This window comes from Trachemys scripta, chromosome 1 (assembly GCF_013100865.1).
Source record: "Trachemys scripta elegans isolate TJP31775 chromosome 1, CAS_Tse_1.0, whole genome shotgun sequence".
NCBI classification, from domain to species: Eukaryota; Metazoa; Chordata; order Testudines; family Emydidae; genus Trachemys; species Trachemys scripta.
The window spans coordinates 230,385,480-230,402,737 of NC_048298.1; the positions used below are offsets into that span (position 1 = coordinate 230,385,480).

Consider the following 17,258-nt stretch of genomic DNA (forward strand, 5'->3'; position numbering starts at 1 on the left):
AATGTAACCACCACCGCCATGAATTTTGTAAATGCCTGTGGGGTCATGGACAGACCGAAAAGTAGGACTATAAACTGATAATGGGAGTCACTGACCATAAATCTTACGTTTCTATCATCAAAGCCACAGGAAAATTCCTTCAAGTCAAGGGCAGTGTACCACTTGCTGAGATCCAGGGAACAGATTAGAAAGATTCAGGCGATCATGTGAAATTTTATTTTCTTTACATATTTGTTTAGCTCTCACAGGTCTAGTAAGGGCCTGAGACCTCACTTTGCCTTTGGAATTAGGAAGTAACATGAATAAAACCCTTTCCCTCTGTATAAAGTAGGAATCTTTTCTACAGCTCCCAACATGAGACTGGACCTCCAGAAGGAGGACCACTTTGTGAGAGTGGCCCCTGAAGAGGGACTGGGAAGGGAGGGAAGGAAGGGTAGAAACACAACCTTCAGTTTATCCCAGTTCCACAGTGCTTAGGACCCACTGCTCTATGGTAATATGGGTCCAAGCACATGGGAAGTGGGATAGCCTGTCAGGAAAAAAAAAAAGGGATAGGAGAAGCTGGCGTAAGGCAAAATGGTAAGCTATCCTCAACAGGGCAGTCAAACAGACTGCTTGGTATATCCAGGCTGTCTCTAGATAAGCTCACTGTAGACAAAAACTGATTAGGGGGTGGTCTCATCATATGATTCTTCCCTTTCCTCCTGGACTGGTCAAGTAGCCTAAATATAAAGGACTGGTAACAGTGGAATGACTCAGGGCAGAATTGCTTTTTTCATGTGGAGTGGAGTATAAATCCTCAAAAGACTTCAATGTAGCTCTGGAGTTCTTCAGACTGTGGAACTTATCAACATTCTTGGGAAAAGAGTGTTGGTAGCTCAAAAGGGAGATCCTGCATAGTCTGTTGGACCGCCTGTGGAAGACCTGATGATTGAAGCCACAAATGTGTCTGCTCAGTCCTTTTGGATGTTAGTGGCAGAGAAGATGGTTTTTGCCACCAAACCCTTCCGAGCTCTAGAATGGCCTCATTTATAGGCAGAGCTACTCAGGAGGGCCCAGCTGAACACCAGAATTCCACCAACCTATGTGAGCTCTCCTGAACTACCTCCACTGTGCGACCAGGGAGGAAGACACCCTCTTCAACAGGTCCTGATAGGACCTTATTCAACCTGATGAAGTGAGGACATACCAGATATCACCAACTCATCAGTTGAGGAGGAGGAGGAGGAGGAGGAACACAAAGCAAGCTGCAGTGAAGGTTTCTGGAACTTCTCCAACAGAGGTCTTGCTGGGGCAGTTTACGCTTGCTTGGCACCCGGCGTAACTTCGTGAGCCTCCTCATGTGAATTATCCCGGCACCTACTTGGAGATCTGGAGGAAGACGGGTTTGCAGGGAGGATCCGGTTGTGGGAGGAAATCTCCACAGGTTCCAATATAGCCACTGATAGGGCACTGGACCCCAGTCTCTTTCAGACCAAGGATCCATGTCTCTCAACCAACATGGAACCTCTGCTAGAAAACACTTTGATGTGTAGGAGGAGAGTGATGCCTCCTATCTCGAGACAGACACACATTAGGCAATTTCCAATTCCGAAAATGAGCCTGAGTCACCCAAGCAGGTGCAGAAGAGCCCTGGCAAGATTCCAGAGATGACAGTACTGAGAGAAGCATACTGGGCTCACCTCTGGATAGCACTGGACAACGGTGTGCAGAAGAATCTGAAGCAGTCAACGGTACTGAAAGCTGACCTATACCTACAAGTAAGTATGATGCAGTCTAAGGTTTTATTGGTAATTGGCAAGATGTCTCCTATACTACTGGAGAGGCCAGTACCAAGAGAGACAGGATCGCATGCTGCCATATATGCCTCTTTAGGTTCTCTTTATGCTGCTGCTGTTGCTTTGAAGAGGTTGGTATCACAGCATCAGTCAATCGTAATGGCACAGACACCAGTGCTGATGATCCCAATTTAGATGCTACTGGCACAGATGAGTGCCTTCTCTCCAGCACTCTACTCTGCTTCCCAGCTTGTTTAGTGGTTGACGGTGCTGGGGATCTTGATCTCTTGAAGGATGAGTCCTTTGCAGCACCATGCCAATATTTCTCTCTCAATACCAAGGAAGGAGAGCTGTGCCAAGACTCTGCAATGTCCAGAGGGGCTCTTCTGACAGAAGTAGATATGCTTGGTAAGGCTCTGATGATAGACGCAGGGCAGCCTTTACTAGAAGGTGACAGAGCTTCACTGCCCTATTCTTTTTGGGTCTTAAGTCCCTGAAGATCTGGCACCTGTTCCAAACATGACCCTTGTCATGAAACTTTAAACTCTGAGAAGGATGGTCACTCACCGGCATGGATTTCCTGCAGTCGGTGCAAGGCTTAAAGTTCGGAGACCAAGGCATTTCCTGGTACCAGGCATCAGAATCCAGAAGAATCAGGAAGCAACAGTTCACCAAAGTACAAAACAACTAAGAAGTGTAACATAAACTAACCTAAGTATGAACGAGTACCAAACTATATACACTATGTCGTGGAAAGAATCACCCACGCACTGATTTTAGTTTACAGACTCAGAGGCTGAGGCCTTTATTGCAATACGTACCAAACGCATTTGGGGTGCAGTTCGAAAACTGACACCCCGAGGGCCGCACGCAGAAGGCTTATATTTTGTCAAACCATAAGCAAAGTACAAACAATACGTCATGAATTAAGAAATTGGGATTGGGGTCAGCTCCCCCTTCCTGGTACCTTCCTCATTATTTTCCGAGAACTGGGTGTTTATTTGGGTAGAAGGGCGCTTGGTGGTTTTCCCCAGGGGTGGTACTTGGCACCCATTAGGGTACATTTCTCAGCAAGGCAGATGTTATTTTCCAGGGTTTTATGGTTAAGGGGGGATTATCATGGGACGCCAAAAGACGAATGATCAGCTCTTTGCAAAAACAATTTCTTAATGTAAGCGGATATTCTATTTTTCGAGCGGTTTCATAAACTTGCGGTTATTATATTGCTAAAGCTGTTTCTTGTTGCAGCCTTTAGCATTGTTCTGTTTTCTCCCACCCCTGGGCCATTACCCTTGACCGAGTTTGGCAGAGAACTGTGTTGTTCAGTCTTGCTCAGGCTCAGGCCTATACTGTTCTGTGTAAGGGTAGTCAGCATAACAGATCTCTGTTGGAGGGTTTATTTCGGGGCCTTCAGATTCACAGCTTTGGCTATTAAAAAGAAGGCCCCCCCGTTCTATTTCCCCACAACTGCAAAGGACAATACTTGCAGAAGCAAGCTAATACACCTACTACAAACCAAGGGTGATAAGAAGGAACTGAGGAGGATCAGGGATGGCTCCGCCCTTTATACTAACAAGCAACAGCACGAGGCAGCAGAGGCCGCATGTGTGACCCGACGGATACCACTAAGGGAAAAGTCTCTGACTCTGGTGCACTGGGCATGCACACCTCTGAAGTGGAACGGACATGTGTAATCACTCAGAAAGAAGCCCATCCATTGTCTGAAAAGCATTCCACTTTTTAGCTAATGCTACTATTAAGGTTGCAAAACTGCTGCAGCTATTTTCACTTGCTCAACTTTCCAAACATTAGGAACCTTCTCTTACATAGTCTGATTTTATTTTTCTTTTAAAATCATTCATAAATGCTATGACTGTTAAGTTTATGCCCTTGCATTAGCATATCTAGTACATCAACTTTAGCACAAAATACTAAAGTGTATATATAAAAAAATAAAATTAAGCTACCTTTTCATGTACTTGATGACCAGATCTAACTTTTCCAAGTCCTTTTCTTCTATCAGATCAGTACAGTACTTCACAACCTGTAGAATGTCTTCCTCCATGGGATCTGTAAGAAAAATATAGATACAGTAGGGGACTTTTCTTCAAGCATACTTGGAATCAAAGAAATTCTGCAGTGACTAGTAATTCAGGGCCTGAACTTGCAGCCCTTGCATTTCCACATCTCCCACTGAAGTTATCTGAAGTTTTGCATATGCAAGGACTGCATGATCCTGAGAAATCTGGACAGCGGACCTGTTTTTCCCCCCACACAAGAACAAGTGATAGCACAGCTATTAAAGAAAGGGAACAGACATATGCATTTATAATGGAATAACTGTTTCAAAACTTTGGTAATAAAGGCAGTGATGTTTTGCAATGTCAGAGACCAAAAAAGCTGCAGTTCAGATTTTTCAGGATATCAAGGAGGCAATAATTGTCTCAAATTATGTTAAAGTACAATGCTACCTTCAGGTTTTAACAACTGTTTCATACTTTTGTTCTTCTGTAATCTTATAAAAGAATTCTAATACGTATTAAAAAACCTTCTAGTTCATCTTTCTGATGAAAATTGCTTTCTATAGAAGAGGAACTAGGAGTAATTGTGGCACCTTAGAGACTAACAAATTTATTTGGGCATAAGCTTTCGTGGGCTGAAACCCCCTTCATCGGATGCATGTAGTGGAAAATATAGTACACACACACACACACCCACCATGAAAAAAATGGGTGTTGCCATACCAGCTATAACTAGACTAATCAATTAAGGTGGGCTTTTATCAGCAGGAGGGAAAAAAAAAACTTTTGTAGTGATAATCAAGATGGCCCATTTCAAACAGTTGACAAGAAGGTGTGAGTAACAGTAGGGGAAAAATTACCATGGGGAAATAGTTTACTTTGTGTAATGACCCATCCACTTCCAGTCTTTATTCAAGCGTAATTTAATGGTGTCCAGTTTGCAAATTAATTCCAATTCTGCAGTTTCTCGGAGTCTGTTTTTTAAGTTTTTTTGTTGGAGTATTGCGACTTTGAGGTCTGTAATTGAGTGACCAGGGAGGTTGAAGTGTTCTCCGACTGGTTTTTGAATGTTATAATTCTTGACGTCTGATTTGTGTCCATTTATTCTTTTGCTTAGAGACTGTCCAGTTTGGCCAATGTACCTGGCAGAGGGGCACTGCTGGCACATATCACATTGGTAGATGTGCCGGTGAATGAGCCTCTGATGGTGTGGGTGATTAGATTAGGTCCTATGATGGTGTCCCTTGAATACATATGTGGACAGAATTGGCAATAGGCTTTGTTATAAGGATAGGTTCCTGGGTTAGTGTTTTTGTTGTGTGGTTGCTGTGGTGCCATTATCTAAGTACTCCAATTTTCCCAAGGTTGTGAGGAAGACAGAAACCATGTCAATTGGAAAAGACACCAGCAAGAGAAGCAGGAGCACAGAAAAGATAAGGTATATAAATTCAGTTTTTCCCATATGGTTTTCTTTGTGATGTATGCAGAATCACCATGGGTATATCTAAAAACCAAATGATCTGAATTACAATTTACCTGAAATAGTTGTAATCCATTCTTTGAGCAAGGTCTTTACATCGCTGAATTCAACAGCTCCAGCCAGATTTGGTACCTGTGATCTAATTGAACCAGACTGTGCTGTCTGCAAAGCTGATGGGCCTGAAGTATTTGAGGTGGATGGAACTGGTTCCACCTATTCAGAAAAAAAATAATTGATATTGTTCATATGCTTCAATGTTTCTCAGACTGATTTTCAAATATGTAACAGCTATGTTTTCTGAGCAAAATACTGAAAAACAAGTCTTAATACTTTGAAAAACAAATACGAGAGGCAAGAAAAGCAATGCAAGTCCTACTTAGTACATTAAGCAGCTACAATAACAACTGTGATCAAAGACTGATTCTAAAGAACAGTCATTAAAATAAAAAGATAATTTACTGAAAACTTTTAGTTTTGTTAAAATTACCTGAGATTTACCAGTGGCTGTACCTTCCTGATTTAAGAAACCATCTATTAGCTTCTGTGGGCTTCCAGAAGCAGACACCATGTTTTTTGCAGGGCTACCAAAGAGTTTGTTTTTCAAAGGACTTTGAATCTTTTTCACGGGACTGACTTGATTTTTTTTCCTGTTTTTTTTCTTAGTTTTCACTGTTGCTTGCTTCAACTGTAATAAAGGATTCTTTGATACTGAAAAAGCAGGAATAATCAGTGGTCATTAACTTTCTAATTTTTTTTTCCACTGAAAATAAGCATCATAACGCTTATGTGAAATCTACAGATCAATCATCCAATTTATCATAGACAAGACCCACTGTTTTCGGTTTTTACCAAAACACTCCACGTTTTTACAAAAGTTGTTTTTTTTTTTTAACTGATTTTCACCCTAACATTGAACCACTCAAGTACATGAAAATAGTAATTATACTAAGACACCCTCTACATTACATGTGGTAGAAGTGGTGTGTAGTGGTTTTGAGTTCAATTTAATTCACATTAAATTCAGTTTGTTACAGTATCTTAAGGCTCTGATAGTGCCACTAGGCAGTACTGAACTTATGTATTAAGCAGCTAAACACTGTTCATTAAATGAACCACAGCATGAAATTGCTTTTACCTTCAATACTCTTACTTTTCCCTATTTGTTTCTTTTTTTCTGTCCTCCCATTCCCCCTATATTAACCCAGAAAACTGTGAATTTAATTTTTCGCACTGATTTTCACCCATTTAAAAGTTTTTATAATGAACACAGATTAATTCCCAGAAATTGTAAACAAAATAAAAACCAAAAATGAAGAGTTTTATTCATAGACAAGATGACTTATTTGTATCTGTTATTCCAGTCACTGACAGTGTTTCAGCAAAACTTTTTAAAGGATATTTTTATTAAGTTAGTGCATGCAGATGACACCCAGCTTAATATTCCTTTTAACATCAAACATTCTAGTTCCTGAATGAGAACAACCTGTTGAACCTAAATCCAGTCAGCAGTATAGTGGCTTTAGTCAGGCAAACTGCTTCACTATTCTCAAAGCAGCATGCAACCTCGAGAACTCCTGGACACTTATAATGCCCACCAGCTAGAAACAGTAGCAAAAAAACCTTCTTCCACCTTTGGCTAGCCAAGAAACTATACCCCATCCCATTAGATTCAAACCTATCTACAATGACCCATGAATTGTGAACTCCAAGTTTGATTATTATGATGTACTGTGTAATTTGGAATGAAACCAAAGAGACCTACACAAAATTCCAACTGGAGCAAAATGCAGCAGACCAATCAATGGTCACCAACAGGGTGACAGAAGCACATCTCTCTGATGCTTTGGTCACTTTACTTGATCCCCACAGAATACTGGATCAAGTTTAAGGCGATGGGGAGTGGAATCCAGATCCCACTGAAAGTCAATGGCAAAACTGCTATTTACTTTAATGGGGACAGAGTTTCATTCTAGTCCAGATGATTTTACATAAGATTTGAGCAAAGCATACCATGTGGACAAAAGAAGGGAAGGGGTCCAATCTCCAAATGAAAAGCTGGGAAAGGCGTTTTTCAAAATTGAACTTCTAGATCCTTGTCTTTACTCTCAAATTCTAATAGGAACTGTATACACACAAGCTTCTCATGGAAGCAATTGTATAAAAACCAAACATTTGGTGGCATATGCCGCAGAAGCAATGAAAATACTACTAAGCTCTTTTATAGCACTTTTCATCAGCAGATCTCAAAATGTCTTTTAAAGGAGGTCAGTATCCATAATCCTCGTTTTAGAGAAGGGGGAAATGGGGGATAGAGAGCTGAAGTGACTTGTCCAAAATCATCCAGCAGGCCAGAGGCAGAGTCAGGGACAGAAGCTAGGTCTCCTGAGACCAAGTCAGTGCTCAATCCACTAATAGGCACTGATCTGTATATTCAAGTTAAACTAAACAGTGAATTCTATCTTTAAGTCATGGGAAATGCAAAGTTGACTCTTAAATTAGGGCCTCATTCTGCAAGCACATTTGCAACTAGTCCCATGAAGTCAACTGACTATTTAGCAAAATTATGTGCATAAGTATTTGCAAAATGGTATATTAAGTTTAGCAAAAATTGACAGCCTGTGATCCAACTGAAGATACAGTGGAACAGTGAGTGTGAAAGTCACTTCTAACAATACGAACGACTGTCTTGGCTACTCTGCTTTGTCCTCTAACTTGCTTCTTTGGGCACACTTTTGGGAGAAAGCTGGCTTGTTCTTCTACCTAGTCACTTTGAGATCAGACAGAACAGTCCCTAACAAAATAGTTGGAATGTAGAACAGAAGTGACAGAGCAACTCTTGGTCATCTCAGATTTTAGGCATACATACACATTAAATCTATACCTATTCCCACCCACTATTTTCCCTTTGTATTGTCAGAAGGCTGGATCAACCAATATAATTGAGCCATGCTTCTTGGAAGAACCAGGGAAGAGAGGATCTTTAAGTCACTTTTATGCTGCCTTGATCCTGGGACCATGCAAAAACCAATCAAGTTCCTGGCATAATTTAGAGCATACTTATGCTTAAACCTATGCCCAGTACAACAAACCTGGACTGGACAACAGGATTGGGGCCAAAAATGTGTAGCAGTGTTCTTAGACTGTGGTATTTTTAGATGCATGAGTTGTATTTTGCAATTTTCTTTAGGATTTCAGAAAGTCCCTTCAAATCTTAGAATGCTCCAGATACAAGACTGATGTACATTTTTAATTTTTTTTTATGACTCACCAAAGGTGCTCATCGGTTGCTGATAAATGACGTTCTCTGACTGCTTTTGCCTTTGATCATATGCACCTTTAAGTTCCTCTTGCAGCTCAGTAGGTAGTGCAGCAAAAACCTCTGGGTCCACCTAACAATGAGAAATAGTTCATTAGAGGTTTTTCTACTGGTGACAACAGTGTTTGATGTTTACTTTTTCTTGTTTACCCACATGAGAAAGGGATTTGCATTGTGTCAATTATATTTAGATAGATAGATATAGCTAGATATAGAAATGCAAACAGTAGATATTACAATATTTTAAATCTATCTATATCTGTCAACAAGTGAAAAGCTTAAATTATTTTTCTTTCAATATTTACATTTTAAATACAATTTATTTTACAACTAATTTGCTTAATAACATTTATAATAAATCAACTCAATTTAAATAACATACTCAGAGGTGCCAAATCAACAATTGCTTTATTTTTGTAATATATTTAGTACACATTTGCTGAACATTGTGGGCGAAGTTGTGCCTTTAAGACAGACACACACACACCTGTAATGGGAGCATGTGGAAAACAACTCCTTCCCAGGGAGAGGCACCCAGAAGCATTCCCTTCTCCACCCTTATCCTCAAAGACAAGTAGGATTGACATCTGGCTCCTCCTAGTTCTTGCATCCAGCAATTTTTTTAGGCTGGTGCTTTCCAAATGGAGCATCTTGGAAGCAGCCTTGAGTGCAAAGGCTACAAATCTAGTTAGCTAGATGAGTTATGCTGGATTTGGAGGGGAGTGGGGTGGATAGGAGCCTTCCTTCTTCCCTACGCTAGCCCCCTTTGATTATACAGATTTTCACTTTTGGATGAATAATTTGTCATTCATCATCATCTTGACCAGGCCAGAACTTGAGTACAGATATACAGTATACGCCTGATTATCCAAATAGAAAGGAGGACTTGGATTTTATTTGGCTAATTGGGAGTTTGGATAACAGAGGGCAGAAGCAGCAGCGCAGCAAGACCTCTGCAACTCTGATGTCATGGCCTTATCAGGGCTGGCTCCAGGCACCAGCAAAGGAAGCAGGTGTTTGGGGCGGCCAATGGAAAGGGGCGGCACGTCTGGGTCTTCATCGGCAAGTTGGTGGCGGGTCCCCCAGTCCCTCTCTCTTCCTCTTTGAGTTGTGGCCAAAGTGCCGCCAAAGAGGAAGAGAGGGAGCGAAGGATCCGCCGCCGAACTGCCGCAGAAGAATGAAGCAGTGCAATTGAGCTGCCGCTGATTGGCTTTAACTATATATATATATTTTATTTTTTCCCCCCGTTTCACCGCTTGGGGCGGCAAAAAAGCTGGAGCCGGCCCTGGGCCCCATTCACTTACTCCCATGACAGCAGGGCTGGAGAAGGCTCCTTGCACTGCCACTCCTGCCCTCTTGATTACAGCAGGCACAAGGTGTGTGTGTGTGGGGGTGGGAAGGGAGTTGCACTCCGAATAGGGCAGAAAGGAGGCCCTTGGTCAGGATACTGCTTTACTCTGCCAGGACCCTGCCTTCCCTGCACCTTGGGCTAGCAGGGATAGGGTGTCACCGGTCCTGCATCAGTGCAAGGAGCTCTCTGCAGCTCTGCGGTCATAGGAGCGAGTGAGCAGGGCCATGGTGGGGGAGCTGCAGCAGGCTCTCTGTGTTGCCGCAGAAGCCATTCAGCAGCAGCGTGGCCTCCCGGCTGCTGGGGGTCTCCGGTCTATTATCTGACCCTCTGCAACTGTCCTCTGCATGGGACAAGGAAGGGATTCAGATAACACAGAGGTTCAGATAACAATATTTCAGAAAATGAGGATTATACTGTAGTGTATTCTAGATTTTTTGGAACATTCGGATGAAGTTTCGTGAGCCAGTAGAAATACTATATGTGCTATTCTCTAATTTTGAATTGCTCAATGTTTTAAAAGTTTCAAATATTTGCCTTCTTAAGTTATCAGTGGAAAAAAGTGAGTGAACTATTTATGCTCAGGGTGAAACACATACTATCCTCCATTATAAAAAAATTCTTGTAAACTTTTTGAAATGCTCTGAAAGCTAAAATGGGTGAGTGCAGAAAGTTAATTTGGCAGGGAGACGGACTTTACGAAGAATTGGCTTTGAGTTTTTCAGTGAAGACGGTTAGATTTTGGCAAAATTATGAGGCTTTCAAAAACAAGCTGTACATGAGGATTATGTGTTATTTGTAGGCTTAGAGGATTAGATTTTTATTGGTAAATGTAGGTAAACCAGTGATTTCTCTGTACACACATCAACTGATGAAAATATACTTCCAGAGATAACAAATGTACAGAAAGGAAAAGTAAGGAAATGGTGCTTGAGAACTTATCGAAGTTTGATTTAAGCATATTAAGTGTGCATATTTTGACATGTGATGCTGACAATTTATTTTTTAACAATTATAAAGCTTTAACTTTTTGAATCTCAATGTCTACGGTCATTAACTAATTATTGTCTGATCTCTCTCCATAATTTCCCATAATTGTGAAAGTTTAAAAATGCTGAAAATGCAAAATTTTGTGCAACCATGAACATTTAAAAATCGAAAAAATGCTTTAAAATAAACCTTGATATAATTATCCATCAGATTATAAAAAATAAAAAGAGAATTCTGCCAAGCCTAGTAGTTTTTTTAACAATTGCATTTTTTTTTTCAACTGAGATCTACAAATATTTGTATGGAAGACAGGCTGCACAGTTCATACATACCAACTTACCTCTCTAATGAATACTCACTTCATATAAATTGTGCATCTGCTTACAAAGGTAAATCTTGATGCACTTGGCATAGATTTTTTCAGTTTTGAAAACTCTTCATGCCCAGCACAAAGTTTTCAACACATAAGACGTGCAGTAAATAAGGTAAGTCTTGGATGGAGTCCTGGCCTTACTGAATGCACACCTTGTATTTGATAGCACATTACAGTGGAATCCAGCCGAGTATTTCCAGAACTTGGAATTACTTTTAAAAACATAGGCATTTCTATTAAAAATATATATTTTTTAAAAAGTTAAAGCTGAATGGTTAAGCACCCAAGAATCAGGAAATTTGCACATGCAGCATGAACTCAGTCCCTTTGCGTACATGCATTGCAACAGTCTAATTATACCCTCTCGTAACTATTTCTCAAATAAAATCATACACCGGATATTTTATTTTGTTTTTACCTGTGCGTGTGCACACCCACCCCCCATCGCTTAAAAGGTGCATTTTGTAAGTTGCACTAAGAGATAGTGATCCAAACTAAAGTTTGAAAGTACAAAATTAAATAATTTTCTAACTCTGAAGTAATTATCTGTGCAACCATAATGTCAGATTTTAAAAAAACTGAAAAAGTGAGCCTTGTATACTTTACATAAATAGTTCTCAAACATTATGATGGTATTTATGCCTATAATAAATTATTAACAAGGTGATTACAATACACAGAGCTTTCAGGCAAAACAAATCTATTGTGAAATTAAGAACTCATAAGTGACCTTTCCTTACAAAACATCAGTTTTTTATGTGCTGTTTACATTCTCAAAGTGATTTACCATTTGAAATCAGAGTAGGAGGTGCAAATTTGCTAATGGTCAAAAACGGTTACTAACCTTTGTATAACTGTTGTTCTTTGAGATGTGCTGCTCACATCCATTCCACGTTAGGTGTTTATGCTTCATGTGCACACTTGCTTGAGATTTTTTCCTCAGTGGTATCCACTGGGCTAGCTATAGTGCTTTCTGGTGCCATGCGCTCATGCGCCGGTATAAGGGGCCCTGCCAGCTCTGCATCCTCTCAGTTCCTTCTTGCCAGCTAACTCTGACAGAGGGGCAGGAGGGTGGGTCACGGAATGGACATGAGCAAGACATCTTGAAGAACAGTTATGGAAAGGTTAGTAATAGTTTTTTCTTCGAGTGCTTGCTCATGTCTATTCCACGTAAGGTGACTCCCAAGCAGAGGAGGTGGGCTCGGAGTTCATAGACATACCAATTGCAACACTGCTTTACCAAACTTGGCATCATCTCTAGCCTGCTGGGTGATGGCCTAATGGGAGGAGAAGGTATGTACCGATGACCACGTCGCTGCTTTGCAGTTGTCTTGGATTGGGACCTGGGCCAGAAACACTGCTGATGAAGCCTGAGCTCTCGTTGAATGGGCACTCAAGATGGCAGAAAGCGGGACACCCATCTGCTCACAGCACATACAAAAACAGGACGTGATCCAGGATGAAATTCTCTGGACCAAAACCAGTAGGCCTTTCATCCTGGCTGCTACTGCCACAAAGAGCTGTATGGATTTATGAAACAGCTTGATCTTCTGAAGGCAGAAAGCCAGGGCGTGTCTAATATCTAGCATATGGAAACGCGCTCCTCCGAATTTTTGTGTGGTTTAGGGAAGAAAACCTGATTACTATGAAACTGCAAGACCAGCTTTGGGAGGAATGCTGGATGGGGGCAGAGTTGAACCTTGTCCGTAAAGAACATCATATACAGGGGTTCTGATGTAAGGGCCCTCATTTCTAAGACCCTCCTGGCCGAGATAATCACTACAAGGAAGGCAATATTCCAGGAGAGAGACAACAGAAGGCATGATACCAGTGGTTCAAAGGGAGGGCCCGTGATTCTTGACAAGATGAGGTGTAGGTCCCACAAGGGAACAGGATGGCGACTCTGAGGGTGAAGTCCCTCTAGTTCATTGGAAAAGAGCGACCTACTGGCCATCAGAGGGCGGAAGGCTGAGATTGCTGCTAGATGCACCTTGATCGATGAAATGGCTTGGCCCTGTTGTTTCAGATGGAGCAGGTACTCCCGCACTGACTGGAGAGATGATTGAGAGGCCTCTTTGGGATGACCACACTGAGAAACCCTTCCACTTGGCCATGTAAGTCGTTCTAGCAGATGTTTCCTACTACAAGACCAGAACAAGTCTGACAGAACAGGCCAGCTTCACTAGATTCAACCATGGTGCTTCCACGTAGTCGGTGGAGCAGACAGCCATGATCTTACGAGATTAGGTCCGGGAGGAGAAAGAGTGGCAACGGGGCCGCTACTGAGAGATCCACTAGTGTGCTGAACCAGTGTTGATGCAGCCAAGCAAGAGCTAGAAGAATGTTTGCTTTAGTTTCAGTAGGACTTTGTGTACAAGAGGAATAGGTGGAAAACATGTAGAGCAGGTGCTTTGTCCATGGGAGTAGTAAGACATCTATGAGTGAGCCTGGGCTGTGACCGCGTAGTGAGCAAAACTGCTGACATCTCCTGTTCTTCTTGGTTGCAAACAGGTCTACAAAGGGAAACCCCCACCTCTGGCAGATGGATCTTGCTACATCAGGATTAAGGAACCACTCATGGCGAGAAGAGAAAGATCCGCTGAGGTGATCTGTCAGAGAGTTCCGGGCTCCAGTAATCATAGAATCATAAAAGCTTAGGGTTGGAAGAGACTTCAGGAGGTCATCTAGTCCAACCCCCTGCTCAAAGCAGGACCAATACCAACTAAATAATTCCAGCCAGGGCTTTGTCAAGCCGGGCCTTAAAAACCTCTAAGGATGGAGATTCCACCACCTCCCTAGGTAACCTGTTCCAGTGCTTCACCACCCTCCTAGTGAAAAAGTTTTTACTAATATCCAATCTAGACCTCCCGCACTGCAACTTGAGACCATTGCTCCTTGTTCTGTCATCTGTCACCACTGAAAACAGCCTAGCTCCATCCTCTTTGGAACCCCCCCTTCAGGTAGTTGAAGGCTATCATCAAATCTCCCCTCACTCCTTTCTTCTGCAGACTACATAAGCCCTGTTCCCTCTGTGATGGGGTCTCCCTGGGGTGCAACCTGGGACTGTGGGACCACTGTGCCCCCTTAACTCTCTCCAGTCTGGGCTGTCTCTCACCATGACTTGCTAGTGATCAGCAGCAAACCCCTCCAGGTGCTGTTATCACTCAGCACAAACGCATGTGGAGCCCCACACCCAGCTATATTGCAGGAATGCTCCCAGAGCCACTCAAGAATCAGATAGAGAAAGGCACCAGAGCAAATCCCGCCCCTGCCCTCCAGCTCCCAGCACTGTACCTCAGGAATATACCGTCTTGTACTGCTCAAGATGGGCAGTGCAGATTTATTAATTGGTTCACCACTTCATCAATGGAAAGTGGATATATACCAGCCTTTGCAAAACCTGAGCAGATTGGCCACACACTTCATACAAACTCACTGGTAAAGATAAACAGTAAAACAAATGTATTGACTATAAAAGATTGATTTTAAGTGATGACTATAAAAGATTGATTTTAAGTCATTTCAAGTGATAGGCAAAAAGTCAGTTAGTTACCACAATAAAATAAAATATAAGCACGTAGTCTAAACTCTCAACCCTATCAGATGGGCAACATCTAGATGAAGCAGTTTCTCACCTTAGTGGATATTGCAGTCCTTAATATACAGGTTTGTTCCTTAAACGTAGGCCAATCTCCTCTATTGGAGTCTTGTCTTCTTTTCAGTGTCCTAGTTGCTTGCAGTGTAGTTGGGGGCAGGAGAAAAGGCCAAGCATGTAGTCACTGTGTCTGTTTTATAACCTCAGTCCCATGTGCTTGGGGAGCACAAGTCCAGGCATGTCTCGGGGCATTGCTGAGTCTCCAGGCAAGGTTGAGCAATTCCCCTGGTTTGGCCTCATGCAAGTAAGTCATTGCATTGTAGCTCCCTTGCTGGACAATGGTTGTTGATGTGTTGATTGATACCACACCAGGTGTTGGTTACTTTCTTTGCTGTAGCCTCTGGGGAGCGAATATCTGCTTGATTCCCCAACTTACAGCATGTTTTAGTGATGACCATACAACACAATTCTCATAACTTCATATGCATTAATGATATACATATATGGATAGAGAAATGACTTTCAGCAGATCATAAGCTTTCCTCTGATACCTTATAAGGCATGCTTCATATACAAAAATCAGGACATTCCCCCAAGATATAGAATGTCACACCCTCAGCCTCTCCTCCTAAGTAATATGTGCCCCAGTCCCCTAATCATTTTCGTTGCCCTCTGCTGGACTCTCTCCAATTTGTCCACATCCTTTCTGTAGTGGGGAGCCCCAAACTGGACACAATACTCCAGATGTGGCCTCACCAATGCCAAATAGAGGGGAATAATCACTTCCCTCCATCTGCTGGCAATGCTTCTGCTAATGCAGCCCAATATGCGGTTAGCTTTCTTGGCAATAAGGGCACACTGTTGACTCATATCCAGCTTCTTGCCCACCGTAATCCCCAGATCCTTTTCTGCAGAACTGCTGCATAGCCAGGTGGTCCCCAGTCTGTAGCGGTGCATGGGATTCTTCCGTCCTAAGTGCAGGACTCTGCACTTGTCCTTGTTGAACCTCATCAGATTTCTTTTGGCCCAATCCTCCAATGTGTCTAGGTCTCTCTGGACCCTATCCCTACCCTCCAGCGTATCTACCTCTCCCCCCAGCGTAGTGTCATCCATGAACTTGCTGAGGGTGCAATCATTAATGAAGATGTTGAACAAAACTGGCCCCAGGACTGACCTCTGGGGCACTCTGCTTGATATTGGCTGCCAACTAGACATCAAGCTGTTGATCACTACCCGTTGAGCCAGACGATCTAGCCAGCTTTCTATCCACTTTATAGTCCATTCATCCAATCCATACTACTTTAACTTGCTGGCAAGAACACTGTGGGAGACCGTATCAAAAGCGTTGCTAAAAAAGTCCAAGTATAGAAGCTTCGTGGTGGATAGAGTGCTTTGCACAGATGTCTCACAAACTAATGGCCTCTTGACAGAGGATGGACAAGCATGCTTCTCCCTGCCTGCTGATGTAAAACATGGCTGCCATCTGCCATGTTGTCCATGAGTACTCGCACTACTTTGCTTGCGATATGGGGTAGAAACACCTGGCATGCTAGGTGGACTGCTCTGAGCTCTCAGATGTTTGTATGCAAGGACAGCTCCTCCTGGGACCACTTACCTTGAATACTGAGATGCTCGAGGTGAGCCCCCCAACCTCTAGACTAGATACATCAGAGATTAGGGATACTGATGGCTGGGGTGTGACAAAGGGAATGCCTGCCCTCACTGATCGGGATCCCTCCACCAGTCGAGGGAGGTGAGGACCAGGGCAGGAACTGTAAGCACCAAGTCCAAGTGGTGACAGCTCGGTGAGAACACTGAGGCCAGCCAAGCTCGAATGGGTCTGAGGCGCAGTCTTGCGTGCTGTACCATGTAGGTGCACACTGCCATGTGACCTAAAAGTTTGAGGCAGAACCTGGCTGTCATCATGCAGTGGGCCTTGATCTTGGATATCAGAGCCGACATTCTCTCGAAGCTCACCTCTGGGAGGAATGCCCTGGCCCGGGTAGAATCAAGCACCGCCAGGATAAACTCTTCTCCTCTGGATAGGAATGAGAGTTGACTTGCTCATTTATCAATAGGCCTAGGGCTCGGAAGGTAGCTTGGACCAGACTGATGCTGGCTTTCACATGGGCCTCCGACCAGCTCTTGATCAGCCAGTTGTCGAGGTAAGGGTAGACTCTGCCTTCACATCATGCAGCTCTAACTCCTGAGTACGGGTACTGGGCTCAGTACTGGAATCCGGGTGGCACAACGGAGTGGCCCTTCTCTTTCACACAACTGTGTATGAATGGCTGGAAGGCACTCCCAGTACCAGGGGAAAACCCCATAGATTCCTGCATGAGCCACTGCCCACCAAG

At 42.8% G+C, this 17,258-nt stretch overlaps 1 protein-coding gene across 3 annotated transcripts in view; it reads right to left on the reverse strand.

Moving 5' to 3' along the window:
• REV1 (REV1 DNA directed polymerase) overlaps positions 1 to 17,258 on the reverse strand; it is a 100,263-nt gene that overhangs the window by 5,941 nt on the left and 77,064 nt on the right. For all 3 annotated transcript variants that reach the window (XM_034757972.1, XM_034757970.1, XM_034757973.1), the window contains 4 exons: positions 8,548 to 8,668; positions 5,767 to 5,987; positions 5,336 to 5,492; positions 3,746 to 3,848 (listed from right to left, as the gene is read on the reverse strand). In XM_034757972.1, coding sequence (XP_034613863.1) covers positions 3,746 to 3,848; positions 5,336 to 5,492; positions 5,767 to 5,987; positions 8,548 to 8,668 — 602 coding nt within the window. The remainder of the gene's footprint in view (positions 1 to 3,745; positions 3,849 to 5,335; positions 5,493 to 5,766; positions 5,988 to 8,547; positions 8,669 to 17,258) is intronic.